General features: G+C 43.7%; 1 protein-coding gene and 1 non-coding gene across 2 annotated transcripts in view; one reads left to right on the top strand and one right to left on the bottom strand.

The window, feature by feature from the left end:
• Window positions 1-8,340, bottom strand: part of DHX35 (DEAH-box helicase 35) — a 70,038-nt gene extending 61,698 nt beyond the window's left edge. Inside the window, exons 1-2 of the mRNA XM_019749108.3 lie at window positions 8,187-8,340; window positions 2,996-3,129 (exon numbers count right to left, since the gene is read on the bottom strand). Of these exons, the coding sequence (XP_019604667.2) occupies window positions 2,996-3,129; window positions 8,187-8,226 (174 nt within the window). The 5' untranslated portion in view covers window positions 8,227-8,340. The remainder of the gene's footprint in view (window positions 1-2,995; window positions 3,130-8,186) is intronic.
• TRNAT-AGU (transfer RNA threonine (anticodon AGU)) lies at window positions 2,613-2,686 on the top strand. Its single transcript has one exon. It is a non-coding gene; the product is annotated as a tRNA-Thr (tRNA).
• Window positions 8,341-12,820: the final 4,480 nt, after the last annotated feature.

The raw sequence follows: 12,820 nt of genomic DNA on the forward strand, positions 1-12,820 counted from the left end.
GACAGACAAGTTGAGTACAAATAGCTAGACAAGGAATTCCAAGAAAGGGAAATAACATAAGCAAAGAACAAAGTTGGAAATAAGCAAACTATATAAATTCTATTAAAGAGGTGCTATAAAAAGCCCACGAAAAACTCCAGGTGTGGCCTGGAAATGAGTGACGAGAGGTGTAATTAGGGCTGCGTTGTGAAAGGCCTTGAATGCAGAGCGAGAATCTGGACTTTAGCTGAGAAGCAGCATCTGCTGTAAGGGTTTTGAGGAAACTGGGCAGCAGCATACGAGGTTGATCTGAGTATGAAGAAACTGAAGGCAATAATTCATACTTCTTGTGTTAAATACGAAGCATTGCAAGTGGGGAAAGTCCAGTGTATGATACTGGAGAGAGAGATGACAAAACGATTTCCAGTTTGGAGACTGGGAAAATGACAGTACCACTGACAGGCAGAGGCAGGGAAATCAAGGAGAACTGGTGAGGAGAACAAGATTGAGTTTCAAAGAGGCTGAGTTTGAGGCAGTAAAAGGACAACCTTGCATAGCAGTGCCCAGGGCCCAGGGCCCAGCCTACAAAGGCAGTCAAGGGGAAAGCCAACTTGTAATGGCACTGGGAAAAGGGGTGAGCTTTAGGTTTACTGATGCTTTAGTTTCAACTTGTTTTTAAAGCTACTTTAACTTTTAGTTTTAACAGGAGAAGGGGTGGTGAATGGGTAACTTCTTATTCTTTTTTTTTTTTTTTTTTAATATTTTATTGGGGAAGGGGAACAGGACTTTATTGGAGAACAGTGTGCACTTTCAGGACTTTTTCTCCAAGTCAAGTTGTTGTCCTTTCAATCTTAGTTGTGGAGGGTTCTGTTCAGCTTCAAGTTGTTGTTCTTTCAGTTGTGGAGGGCGCAGCTCAGCTCCAGGTCCAGTTGCTGTTGCTAGTTGCAGGGGGCACAGCCCACCATCCCTTACAGGAGTCGAACTGGCAACCTTGTGGTTGAGAGGACAGGCTCCAACCAACTGAACCATCCGGGAGCTCAGTGGCAGCTCAGCTCAAGGTTCCATGTTCAATTTTAGTTGTAGGGGGCGAAGCCCACCATCCCTTGCGGGACTCGAGGAATTGAACTGGCAACCTTGTGGTTGAGAGCCCACTGGCCCATGTGGGCATCGAACCGGCAGCCTTCGGAGTTAGGAGCACGGAGCTCTAACCGCCTGAGCCACTGGGCCGGCCAACTTCTTATTCTTTTCGTCTTCTAGATTTATCTTTAACATCTTATGAGATCTTAAATATGCTTAACCTTCGCTTTGCTTTTTATCAGTAACTTATACCCTTCTTCTTACCATCTTAATTTCATCAGTGTATGTTAACTTCCTGCTTACTTTTTCCATTTGTTGTTTCACTTATTATATTTTATAAGTACAGCTGGAAGATAAGGATCAGTCAGGAAAAGACCAAAATTAAACACATGGTAAACAATAATTATCCTTGTGTTTGAACGTTTACTACATGTTGGGATCTTACTAAAATGCTCTACGTGGATTACCTCATCTGGTCCTCAACAATCCAACGAGGGAGGTACTATTAGCCCCATATTATAAATAGGAAAACAGAAGCTCAGATGGTGAAGCCAGGTCACACAGCACACAAATGACGAAGCTTAGGTTTGAACCCTGAACTCCAAACACTTCATCACAACTCCAATTATGTCCCACAACAGTGAACCTATCATCTTATCTCCTGAGGGTCAAACTGGTTTGCATTCACACATAATGGATGAGGTTAATCACCTGAGACAGAAACCCAGAAGCTGGCGGTGCACGAGTCACTGAAATGTTTGGGGCCACATAAAACTCTAATCAAGGTGGGATGGCTAAATTAAGAAGGATTCCATTTTATATCCACTTGGAGAAAGAATATGTTCATAGAAGAGGGATTATTAGCACAACCCAGACAAAGGGGCTCCTTAAATACAAGAACTTAGAAGAGAGTAACATGCTAGTGGCTCCACCTACTTGGGTCATTCCAGAGGCATCACCCTTCATCAGAGGTTATACGTGTATGAAATAAATATTCTTCAGCTACCTGTAAATCACCTCTGGCTCTGGGCCCACTTCCTCATTACAATTTGGCTTCCCATGTGGACTTGGCAACAGGGAGAACGTGTGTCCAAGGACTGGGTCCATCTGTACTAGAAAACTACGGCTCACTGTAAACAAGCATATTCCGAATTCTAGTTTACACTTCGGTCTCTTGTGAGATGCCAAGAGATGCATCCATTTCATGAGGGTAATGGAATTAAGTGTCTGGATATGCACATGGTACATAATAAGCACACCAAAATCACGTCACTATCTCGCTGGGAGTTAACCTCCCAAACAGAAACCACCTCCTATTCCCAGTTAATCTTGTTCAGAGAAATATGCCTTTAAAAAGAAAGCGAAACTTAGCCGTATGTTGGTAATTTGTTGAAGCTGGATGCATAGAAATTCACTGTGCTCTTTTCTCTACTTTTCTTTATGTCTGAACTTGTCCATAATTGAAAGCAAAGGGGGGGAGGGGGAAGAATGTTATTCTACTTCTTTCAGTTTTCAATAATAAGATCTAACTGAAAAAAATCTTAAGGACTCTGGGGGGCCGGTTAGCTCAGTTGGTTAGAGGGTGGTGCTAGTAACACCAAGGTTGCGGGTTCGATCCCCACATGGGCCAGTGTGAGCTGTGCCCTCCTTAAAAAAAAAAAAAAAATCATGATCTCACAGAAGGAGCATGTTTCTAGTGTTTCCTGATGGTCCAATACAACAGACTACTATTAAAAAAAAAATCTGAAGGGCTTTGAAGATTTCTGTTAACTAACACGTATATTTTGAAAAGTTAATCCCTTCAGATAAGGTCATCTCTGAGCTCTTTGTGTTCTAAAGAACCACTAAGAGTAAGAGGACGCTATTCGCTTCAGTGCCAAGTATAAAGCTATGGCAGACTGCTTCAGGCCGAGAGACTGAACATGCTTTTTCAATGTACCTTGAACACTGGCAGCTTCTGTCTCTGCTGCTCTATAGAAAGGGCAGCATAAGGATTGTAAACAACGGTTGTTGCAGAGTTTTCAGCTAGACTTTGTCTCTCTTCAGAGATGCTGACGCCTGGTCCCTCTGTACCTGTAACAGAAAAAAACTTTTTCAGATTCTCTTACACAATGAACAGAAAAAATGCACATTAGTTACAAATTCAAAGATGAAGATACAGAACAGAAGCAACGCATCTGATCTCCAACTACTAAGAGATACTAAGTTTTAACTTCAGGAAAGCATCTAGAAAAGTATCTATGAGAATACAAAAATCGTCTCTAAAAGCATCACTCCAGTGTCAGGAACAAAGGAGATGCCAGTCCCACTGGGCTCCAAATTGGCCACACACAACTGTACTTTACAGAGGACAATGTTTTTAGTTCTGGCCTCCATGTCGTTATTATCGCTGAACACTTCATCAAAGTGACAGAAACCCAGTGGGAATTAGCTGGGGCAAAGGATGACTCCTATTACTCATGGCAGGAAGGTTCCGAGACAACTGGAACCAGGGACTCAAACGCTGCCTGGCTTTCTCCTTCTCTCATCTCTATGCCTCTCGACATAGTTGCTTTCGGTCCCCTAGGCTGGCTTCTCTACAGGAGCTGGAATCAAGGCTGCCGACAATGCCAGAGCTCAGGCTCACAAGTCCCCCACCAGTCATTCATTCACGCACGCACCAGGGACGGAAGTGCAAGAGCTACAGCATGAACACTGCAGACGCAGGCCCTACCCTCGTGCAGCTTGCTTGCTTCTTCTAGTCTTCCTCCCCACAGAAGGTAACTTGGTGCATGAAGCGGCAGTAAGTGCTATGGGGAAAATTAAAGACCCAGTCAGGGCGACAGGGAGTCCCAGGTGTGTACTGTCTTTTTGGGGGGCGGGGGAGGCTCTTTCCCTCCCAGCTTAGGTCCAATGCCCAGCCAGATCCAATCAACCATGGCCATTGGAGTGGGATGTAATAAACGGCAGCCCCCACTTGGACCACCGAATTGGAACAATTGGATAGGCAGTGCTGTTCCAAGAAACCACTGTGCTGAGCAGACGAAACCACAGATACACAACAGCTTCCTGGTAAGAACAATGACAACCTGGGGCTCAGAATGGTGAAGAACAGGGAAGCTTTGTCCCATCACGAAAAACTATGCAAGGTACCGTGGATTTTTAGCCTGGAAAGGAAAATGCTTTAGGAGGAGCACGGGTTCAATGTTTATAATCAGGTTTCGTAATTTTCCACGCTGCTTAGTTTGTGTCGCTCTAGGACAAAAGAGTAATAAGTAAATAGCACAGGGTTCAGAATTCAACTCAATATAAGGAAGACATTCCTAAAAGTTAGAGCTGTTGAGCGTGAGGGTATGGTACTTTGTGAATCAATAATAACCCTCCTAGAAGTTCAAACATATGCGGCACAGCCTTCTGTTGGGGGTGCTACAGGGAATTACGCAAAATTATCACCTCACAGGTCTTCTGAACTCAGAATCTGTAATGCTATAAGAAAGTACAGGGACTCTGTGACAAGAATATTTAGCCCAGTGACTGACATTTACATTTTGGGGTGGGAGGGTGGGGGAGAGGGCGGGTCCCAGATCCCCTCAATAATCTAAGGAAGGCTATGAACACCCACTCCTGAAAAATACACCAGAAGGTAATTTATCACAACACAAAATGCTGGAGGTCCACAAACCCCCTTAGTGCTACATTTAGAATCACTGCCGTAGATCTCTGATCCCTCCTCCACTTATTTTTACGAACGTAGCTGTCTTCCAGAAATCAGGTAAGTGGGACCCTGCTTGTTGGGGAAGGTCATCGAGAAGATAAGGCTGCCAGTCTGATCCACAAGCTGGACCCAGGCAATCAGAGGCTCCTCACCCACCTCCCTGTGTTCCGGAATGTGAATTCCACTCGCCTTCCCCAGTCTAGAAGCAGCCCAAGGACATGGCCATGTAATGATGAGATTATTTGGACTGTGTGCATGACTAAACCCAGGTAAGGCCCCCCTTGTATGTTAAGACCTCTGTATAAAGTTTTAAGATTTGGAGGGTGGGTGCAGCAATCTATGTCTTGTGGCTGCCCAAGACAGGCCTCCTATGTAAAGTCCCTTGCTTATTAACCTGCCACCCACCAATCTGAAGTGCCTGCCTTTTCCTTTGGTCTCTCCCTGCCCTCTGCTACCCTGTTTCCCCCAGAATAAGACCCAGCCAGACAATCAGCTCTAATGAGTCTTTTGGAGCAAAAATTAATATAAGACCCGGTGTATTATGTTGTGTTATATTATATTATATTATATTATATTATTTAAGACCCGGTCTCATATTATAGTAAAATAAGACCGGGTCTTATATTCATTTTTGCTCCAAAAGACACGTTACAGCTGATGGTCGGCTAGGTCTTCTTTTCGGGGAAACACGGTATCAATCCGTGTACGCGCAGTCCAGTTAACTACAGTCCTCATCCCACTCTATTACTACCACCCGGCAGATCCATTTAGTTAGCTTGCCTGCAAGGCCCCTGAGCTTGTGACTCCCAGCCTACAGGCTACGTTGGTGATTCCAACACCTAGCCTTATATCCAGCCTCAACCATTTCCCTGATCGTCACCATGTATTTCCCACAACCCATCTTCACACCTTGAACTTCAGTTTCCTTATCTGTAAAATGAGTGACACCGCCATCACAGCGATATTGTGATAGTTTAATTAAAATGATCGAAGTAAGTGACCAGCACAAAGTAAGAGCCCACTAAGTGTGGACTAAAACCCATTCTCACCTCAGTTAATGACAGATAGTTTACCTATTAGACCAGTGGTTCCCAAACTTTGATGCTGGAATTAGCTGGGGAATCTTTAAAAAAGACTGATGCCCAGTGCCTAGCCCTTCAGATTCCTGATTTATTGTCATGAGGTGTGACAGCAGCAGGATTTTCAAAAGCTTCCCAAGTGATTCAACTACACAGCAAAATTTGAGAACCACTTACCTAGACAGCCACCCAATCCAGAAATCTGAGTCAGAACTTCACCTTCTCCTATATCTGCCTCTAAAATGTCTCTCCAATAAGGTCCCTCCTCTCCGCTCCAAGGCCAAAATTAAGGCTTCCAATATCCCTCCTCAATGTTAGTAGGACCTTCTCCTACAAGTGTCCCTGACTCTAATTTCCTCCCCCAACCATTCTGCACAGCACTGCCAGAGTTATCTTTCTAAAATAAACCTGATCATGTCATCATCCCCTGCTTAAAAACAGTGAAGTCCAAATGCTTTGGCCCCTACAACATCCGAAAATATACCTTACCACTTAACACCATCACGCAACTCAATTATTTTGGGTGTTTTTGGACATTCTTGAGGTGTGCATCCCACTTTGCTTTTGTTCATGCTGTATCCTTTGCCTAGAGCTCCATTCACCTACCTCTCAATGGAACAAAACCTTATCTGTGCTTCAGTGTCCATCTCAAAAATATCACTGTCTTTATGGAGTATTTCAAAATACTTTATGGAGTATTTCTAATACATTCCATCTGTCCCTCTCCTCTATACTTCCATATAATTATAATAGTTAATATGTGTCTAGTGCTAACAGCTTTACATGTATTCTCATTTAATCCTCAAAACAATCCTTTGGGTAGGCGTTATGCCCAATTTACAGATGCGATAATTGAGACTTTGAGCACTTAAGTGACTCTGCCAAGTCACCAAGTTAGTAAGTGGTAGTCAAGGATGGGCTCTACTGTCTGACTCTAGAGCCCATCTTCCTTACCACCACCTTTTTCTGCCTCATTTTATAATCTCTTCTAAAGGGTATCCAACGTCATAGAATAATTGAGAGAGACAGAGAGCAAAGCACAGCCCTAGTCATCTACATCTGTCTCCCAACAACATGGTTAGGTGTTCAACAAGTATATCCTCAATGAATGAACTAAATAATGGAATAAAACTCTTAGAGTAATCCCATGTTCTTTAACCGAAATAATTCATTCAGGCCTTTATTATACTTAACACTTTGACCTGTTATTAAACACCTGACTAAATACAATAGTGGGTATCTCATTATCTAATGGGATCTTAGTTTTGGCTGCAAATAAAAGTCAGGATGGATAATTGGCTGATAACTTGAAATGCTGAATCATAAAAATATTGTTAAATGACAAACTACGGATTTAAAAAAAAATAACACATCCCTTGTTTGGGTTTATCTCCCACGTCACATATATGCATGGTCAGAATTTCAGAGACGCACTCTAAAAAAATTTTTTAAGCTTTCCTTGTATTGCCTTCTCTGTCTCACTTCATTTTTGCTCCAATATACTTGGCACATCCAGACCTGCAGAGGTGTAAAGGGGGAGTGAGGGGACAAGCAAGTGGTGGGGAGAAAAAAACTTTTGTTTTTCACAAGGAATTGATGGGAGGAGAGAAGTAATGCATCTAGCTGGGTCTCAACGTGTACACATTCAATAGAATCGTGATTGAGAAAATTAAAACCAAACAGGCAAGGCATTTTGAGACTGAGAATCCTGTTAGCCTGCAAGACTGAAAGCGCGTGACAGCCAATGTGAAGGTGTTCATTTTCTGGCAGGCACTCGTAGTAGAAAAGAAAGACCCTAAAACAAAAGAAAACTTTCCCTTTCTATGAGCACTTACTCTACGTCAGACAATGCGTCACGCTCGTTATTCAAGCCTCCAGAATGTTATTACTCTGCCCGAAAAGCACTGTTACTATGTGGTGAGCGGAAAATTCGAACCCAGGCATTCTGATTCCTTAGCTTGAGCTCCTGAACCCTGAGCAACACTGCCAGTCGGGTTCCACTGTAGCCCCAGGGCAGTAACAGGACACGCGTGGGCGCTTTAGCGTTTCCCCATCTCACGGGTTGGGCAACACAGGCATCAGGAGTGAGAAAAAACGCGGCCCGGGACCGGGGAGGCTGAGAGACTCAAACAAGGTCACACAGAGAATCTCCACCTAGGTTGGGAGCGGATCCCCGAACCTCTCGGGACCACAGTGGGCGCCTGAGCCGCAGAGCCGACCAGCAGCACCTTGGCGACGGTAGCTAGCCCGCCGAGGTCAGGCCTGCGTGCAGGTACGTAGGACTCAGGACACCGGCCGCTGGGCCATGACCAAAGGCAGGCCGCTGCATCTGCCCAGCGTTCCGCCAAGGGCCTTACCTGGTCGCCAGAACTTCACTGGTCCCAAGGGCGCAGCCATGCTGGGGTGAAAGGTCACGAGGAAAGCTCCACCCCTCCGTCGCAAGCAAGGCCCTGGAGGGGTAGGGGGTGTGGCTCACGAGGAGCCTAAGCCGGCGCTTCACGCGGTTTTATGGCCACGCCCCCCGTGGCCACCGCCCCCTCTACTCCACGTGACCCACGGTCGTCTTCCGAGAGCGTTCCGGCCCCGCCTCCAGGCCCACGTGACCCACACCGGCGAAAAGGGCGCGTTACTCCGCTCTCTTTGGCCTGGCGGATCGCGGTTCTTAGTGGCCTTCTTAGTGGCCTTCCTATGAGCGTGGCGTGGCCTGGATGGCGGCCGCACACCTCTGGAAGGGCGAGCTTTGGGAAAGGACTGCTGACACGCGATGGGCATGGAGGCAATATATTCCAATTAACTGCTAAATACTGATTATGTTACAAGCTATGTCAACTTTACTATTTCTCTTTCACTCTGCATATTTTCAAATGGAAGGACAATAATAGTATCCTGTGAGTTTGCTGATGCAGTAAATACTTACTGGGTGCCCAGATACTGCATTTCAGCCCCTTCATGAAACTTCTGTCTAAGGAGGCAACAGTTATAAATGCTCGATAAACAGTAGTATTTATTATCAGTAAACAAAACAATGGGAAAGGGTATGGAAGTCTTCAGGACCCTGAAAAACGGGGGTGGGGGGGGAGATTGGGGGTGATGGGTTGCAATAGAGACTTAGAAATGGGTAGATCAGTTAGGCTAAGAAATCCAGTGTTTCCTCCAATTTGCTCATATGATTCAAATGCTTATTTAAAATACAGGTACTAGGCCCCCATCCAATCTTGAGTCAGAATCTCCAGGGCCATGGCCAGGGAACCTGCATTTTAAGAAGCCCCTGCAATGATTCTTCTGGTCAACCAGCTTGAAAAAGTTTCCACTAATCCAAAGGAAAGCTAATGAGGATTAATAAGCTAAAATAGAGGAACTATTTTATGGGTAGGCAACTAATTGGAAGGAAGTGAGAGGCTTCAGAATCTGCATTTTTAGAGCTGTGAAGAAAATTCTGCGTTCTTTGAAAGAAATGACATATCATGTTTCCCCTAAAATAAGACCTAGCCCGGACAATCAGCTCTAATCGTCTTTTGGAGCAAAAATCAATATGAGACCTGGTATTAATATTATATTATATTAAGACCCGGTCTTATAGTAAGATAATACCGGGTCCTATATTAATTTTTGCTCTAAAAGACGCATTAGAGCTGATTGTCTGGCTAGGTCTTATTTTCGGGGGAAACACAGTAGTCGTGGAAAGGTCATTTTCCTAGCTGTCATCTAATATTTTTAAAGGCTGTATTAAATGAGATAACATGTAAAGCACCTAACAGTGTAAGACATAGCAGGCATTCAATCAATATTAACTCTCCTTAACGCAAATAGAGCAAACCCACCAGGGGGGGAAAACATCTGAATTCACATGTATGCATTCATTTTCCAAATATCTTCTTTGGTTTATTTCCATAATAATGAAAATAATGTTCAATACATGATAATCCCTCTGCCTAGAATTTTCCATCCATCCTTTAAAATATCTTCATAAGGGTCAACTCTAAGAATTCTCTTAACTTACAGTCTGGTTTAAGCATTCCCCCTCTCGAGGCTCAGAACCTGTGTGCTCACGGTTGTGACAACACTTACTTAGCTAACTATAGTTAATCTGCCTCTACTATTACGCTGGAAGCTCCTTGAGGACAAGGAACATGTCACACTCAGATTCTTAGCCCATTAACAGTGCTGCCTACTGAGAAATGGACGAGGTTGGACAATTAAGTTCCCGAACACATTGCAACGATGTTGCTTTGATATCTGAGGGATTATTCATTATGACTTTGTACCAACTGGACAGTTAACCAAGTTTACTATTTGGAAATGCTGAAAAGGCTGCGTAAAAATGTTGGACGACCTGAACTTTTCACCAACAATTCATGGCTGTTGCATCACGACAATGCACCAGCTCACATGGCACTGTCTGTGAGGGAGGGAGTTTTGAGCCAGTCAACAAATAAGTGTATTGGAACACCCTCCCTACTCACCTGATCTGGCCCCCAATGACTTCTTTCTTTACCCAAACATAAAGGAAGATATCTTGATGACACTCAGAACATCAAGGGTAATACAATGACAGCTCTGATGGCCATTCCAGAAAAAGAGTTCCAAAATTGCTTTGAAGGGCAGACTGGGCACTGCCATCAGTACATAGCTTCCCAAGGGGAAGTACTTCAAAGGTGACCATAGTGATATTCAGCAATGAGGTATGGAGCACTTTTTCTAGGATGAGTTTGAGAACTTGTCGGACCTCGTATATGTGAACACCATGCTTTATACTTCAGTTCTTCATAACATTGATCCTTGGTTTATTTTTGTCTTATTTTCAGTAAAGGCCCAAATATAGAAAACAGGGGTTATACATGAATACAAGGGAAAATTAAATAAGTGCCACTTTTTATTTCTGTTTTATGAATGATTCATGACTTATATTAAGAACGCTTCCTATTTACAAAGGGACAGTAGATTAAAGTCGGAGTAGACGTTAATCAACATCTAGTCTAAATACTCTGTTTTATAGAAGAAAAAAAAACAACTGAGGCCCACGGAGTTTAAAAGGATTGGTCAGAATCAATGAACTAATTTTGCATCAGAACTAAAAACTAGAACTCAAGCATTCCAATTCCCAGGCCACTGTTTTTTCCACCACACAGACCATTTAAAACCATTCAAGCTTAGCTCTCCTAGATGAGAATTAGTTTATCTGTCCCAGAAAGTTCTCAAAGCCCAACGGTAACCTAGTGGGTTGTTTTGCTTCTTACACAGACGTCTACTGGAGAAAAGGCCTAGGCAACAGCCTAAAGGTTGATGGTGTGGTTTTACTGTCACAACCCAGGAATGGTCTAAGTAGACTATCTTATCCTTCCTAATTAACTATTTTCAGAAAGAATGGTCTAAAATAACAACTCCAAAATGAAAACCATTATTTCTTGGGATGGCATCCAGAATTTATTTAGTTCAATGCCAATTCATTTTGTTTGATCATTTTGTCACATAGAGGTACATTTTGCAACTTCTGAATAACAGGTTTTCCAAAATGATACTCCTCAAAATCGTTTCATGGGTGCACTATACCGTGTTTCCCCAAAAATAAGACCTAACTGGAAAATAAGCCCTAGCATGATTTTTCAGGATGACATCCCATGAACATGAGCTCTAATGCATCTTTTGGAGCAAAAATGAATATAAGACCCCGTCTTATTTCCAGGGAAACAGTAGAAATTTGTCTGTGCCTATAGTGTTTAAGGGTTACTTTCTGCCCTGAAATATTTCCAGTTCCACTATCTTAGCCATATTTAGGAAGCATAGGATTTCGGAGTTTTCATCTCTGTACCAGTTAAAGCTTTTACATAACAAGTGATAGAAAACTCATTCTCACTGAAGCAAAAGTGGCTCATAACGTCCAAGTGTAGTTCTGATGAGACACGGCTACATCAGGACACATAACATAATCAGGGCTCATTTCTGATCATATTGTTCTGCCTGCTACTGACCTGGGTGTCACGTGGTACCTAAATGGCCATGTCAATTCAACCAAACATCCTCTCAGCATCAAGCCTCTTTCCCCAAACTGGTGGTAAAAGTATCTGGCTATGTATCCGTTCAAGGGGCGACCAATATGATGTACACACACTCCACCCCAAACCAGGTGAGGTCACCTACACCAAAACCACACGGACCAAGTTGGGAACAGCATGATTCCTCAGAGGGAAATCTGAGGATGACTATCAGACGGCAACTGAATAAACGAAGCAAAAATAACAGATATCAATTACACTACCCCTGTAGTCACGTACTAAAAATCTTGGCTTCCTAAGAAAAATCCTAGCTGCCCTTAGGGTCTACTCCACCAAGCCAGATCAGAGAGCTCTCTCCCAGCCTGAAAAGTTTGTCCTTTGCAGAATTGCTTTTATTGAACTGTCCTGTTATAGGATTGTCCACTGAGTCAAAGGTGCAGAAGCCCTCTGCAACTTGTAACATATGTAAACCTGGATGGTTTGTTGGCTCGTACACAAAGGATCGAGTTCACACATGTATTAGCATAAGCAAAAGTGTTTACTTAGCTCCAAGGATTTGGGTACAGAGGTGTGGAGAGATCCACTAGGAAGGAGACTCAGCTACCAGGGGCGTCTGTCACGTTGGCCTGAAGAACACACACGGCTGTGAAACTGGACAAGTTGGGGGGCCGGGGCGGGGGAGCCTCCTGAGGTTGACCAGGGGCTTTCTAGACAGAATGACTGCATACTTCAACTGGGACACTTCTGAGAACGAAAGAGGGTGTTCATGGGCATAAGCTGGAACTCTGCCAGGCAAACTGGGGCATATTTCTAGGTGGCACCAGGGAACCTAGCGTAACACATTCAACGTCAGGTACACATTCCAGGCTCACACAGGACATAGGTTTGGACAACTGTCCTTAAGGAGTTCAGCGTTTGGGCACACCCAGCATATCTGTCATTGTGTTATCAGAAGGCTTAACAGTATCATTTTTATAAGAGGATCCTTGTGAGAAATT

This window comes from Rhinolophus sinicus, chromosome 13 (assembly GCF_057876585.1).
Source record: "Rhinolophus sinicus isolate RSI-liver-muscle chromosome 13, RSI-T2T, whole genome shotgun sequence".
Taxonomy (NCBI): Eukaryota; Metazoa; Chordata; class Mammalia; order Chiroptera; family Rhinolophidae; genus Rhinolophus; species Rhinolophus sinicus.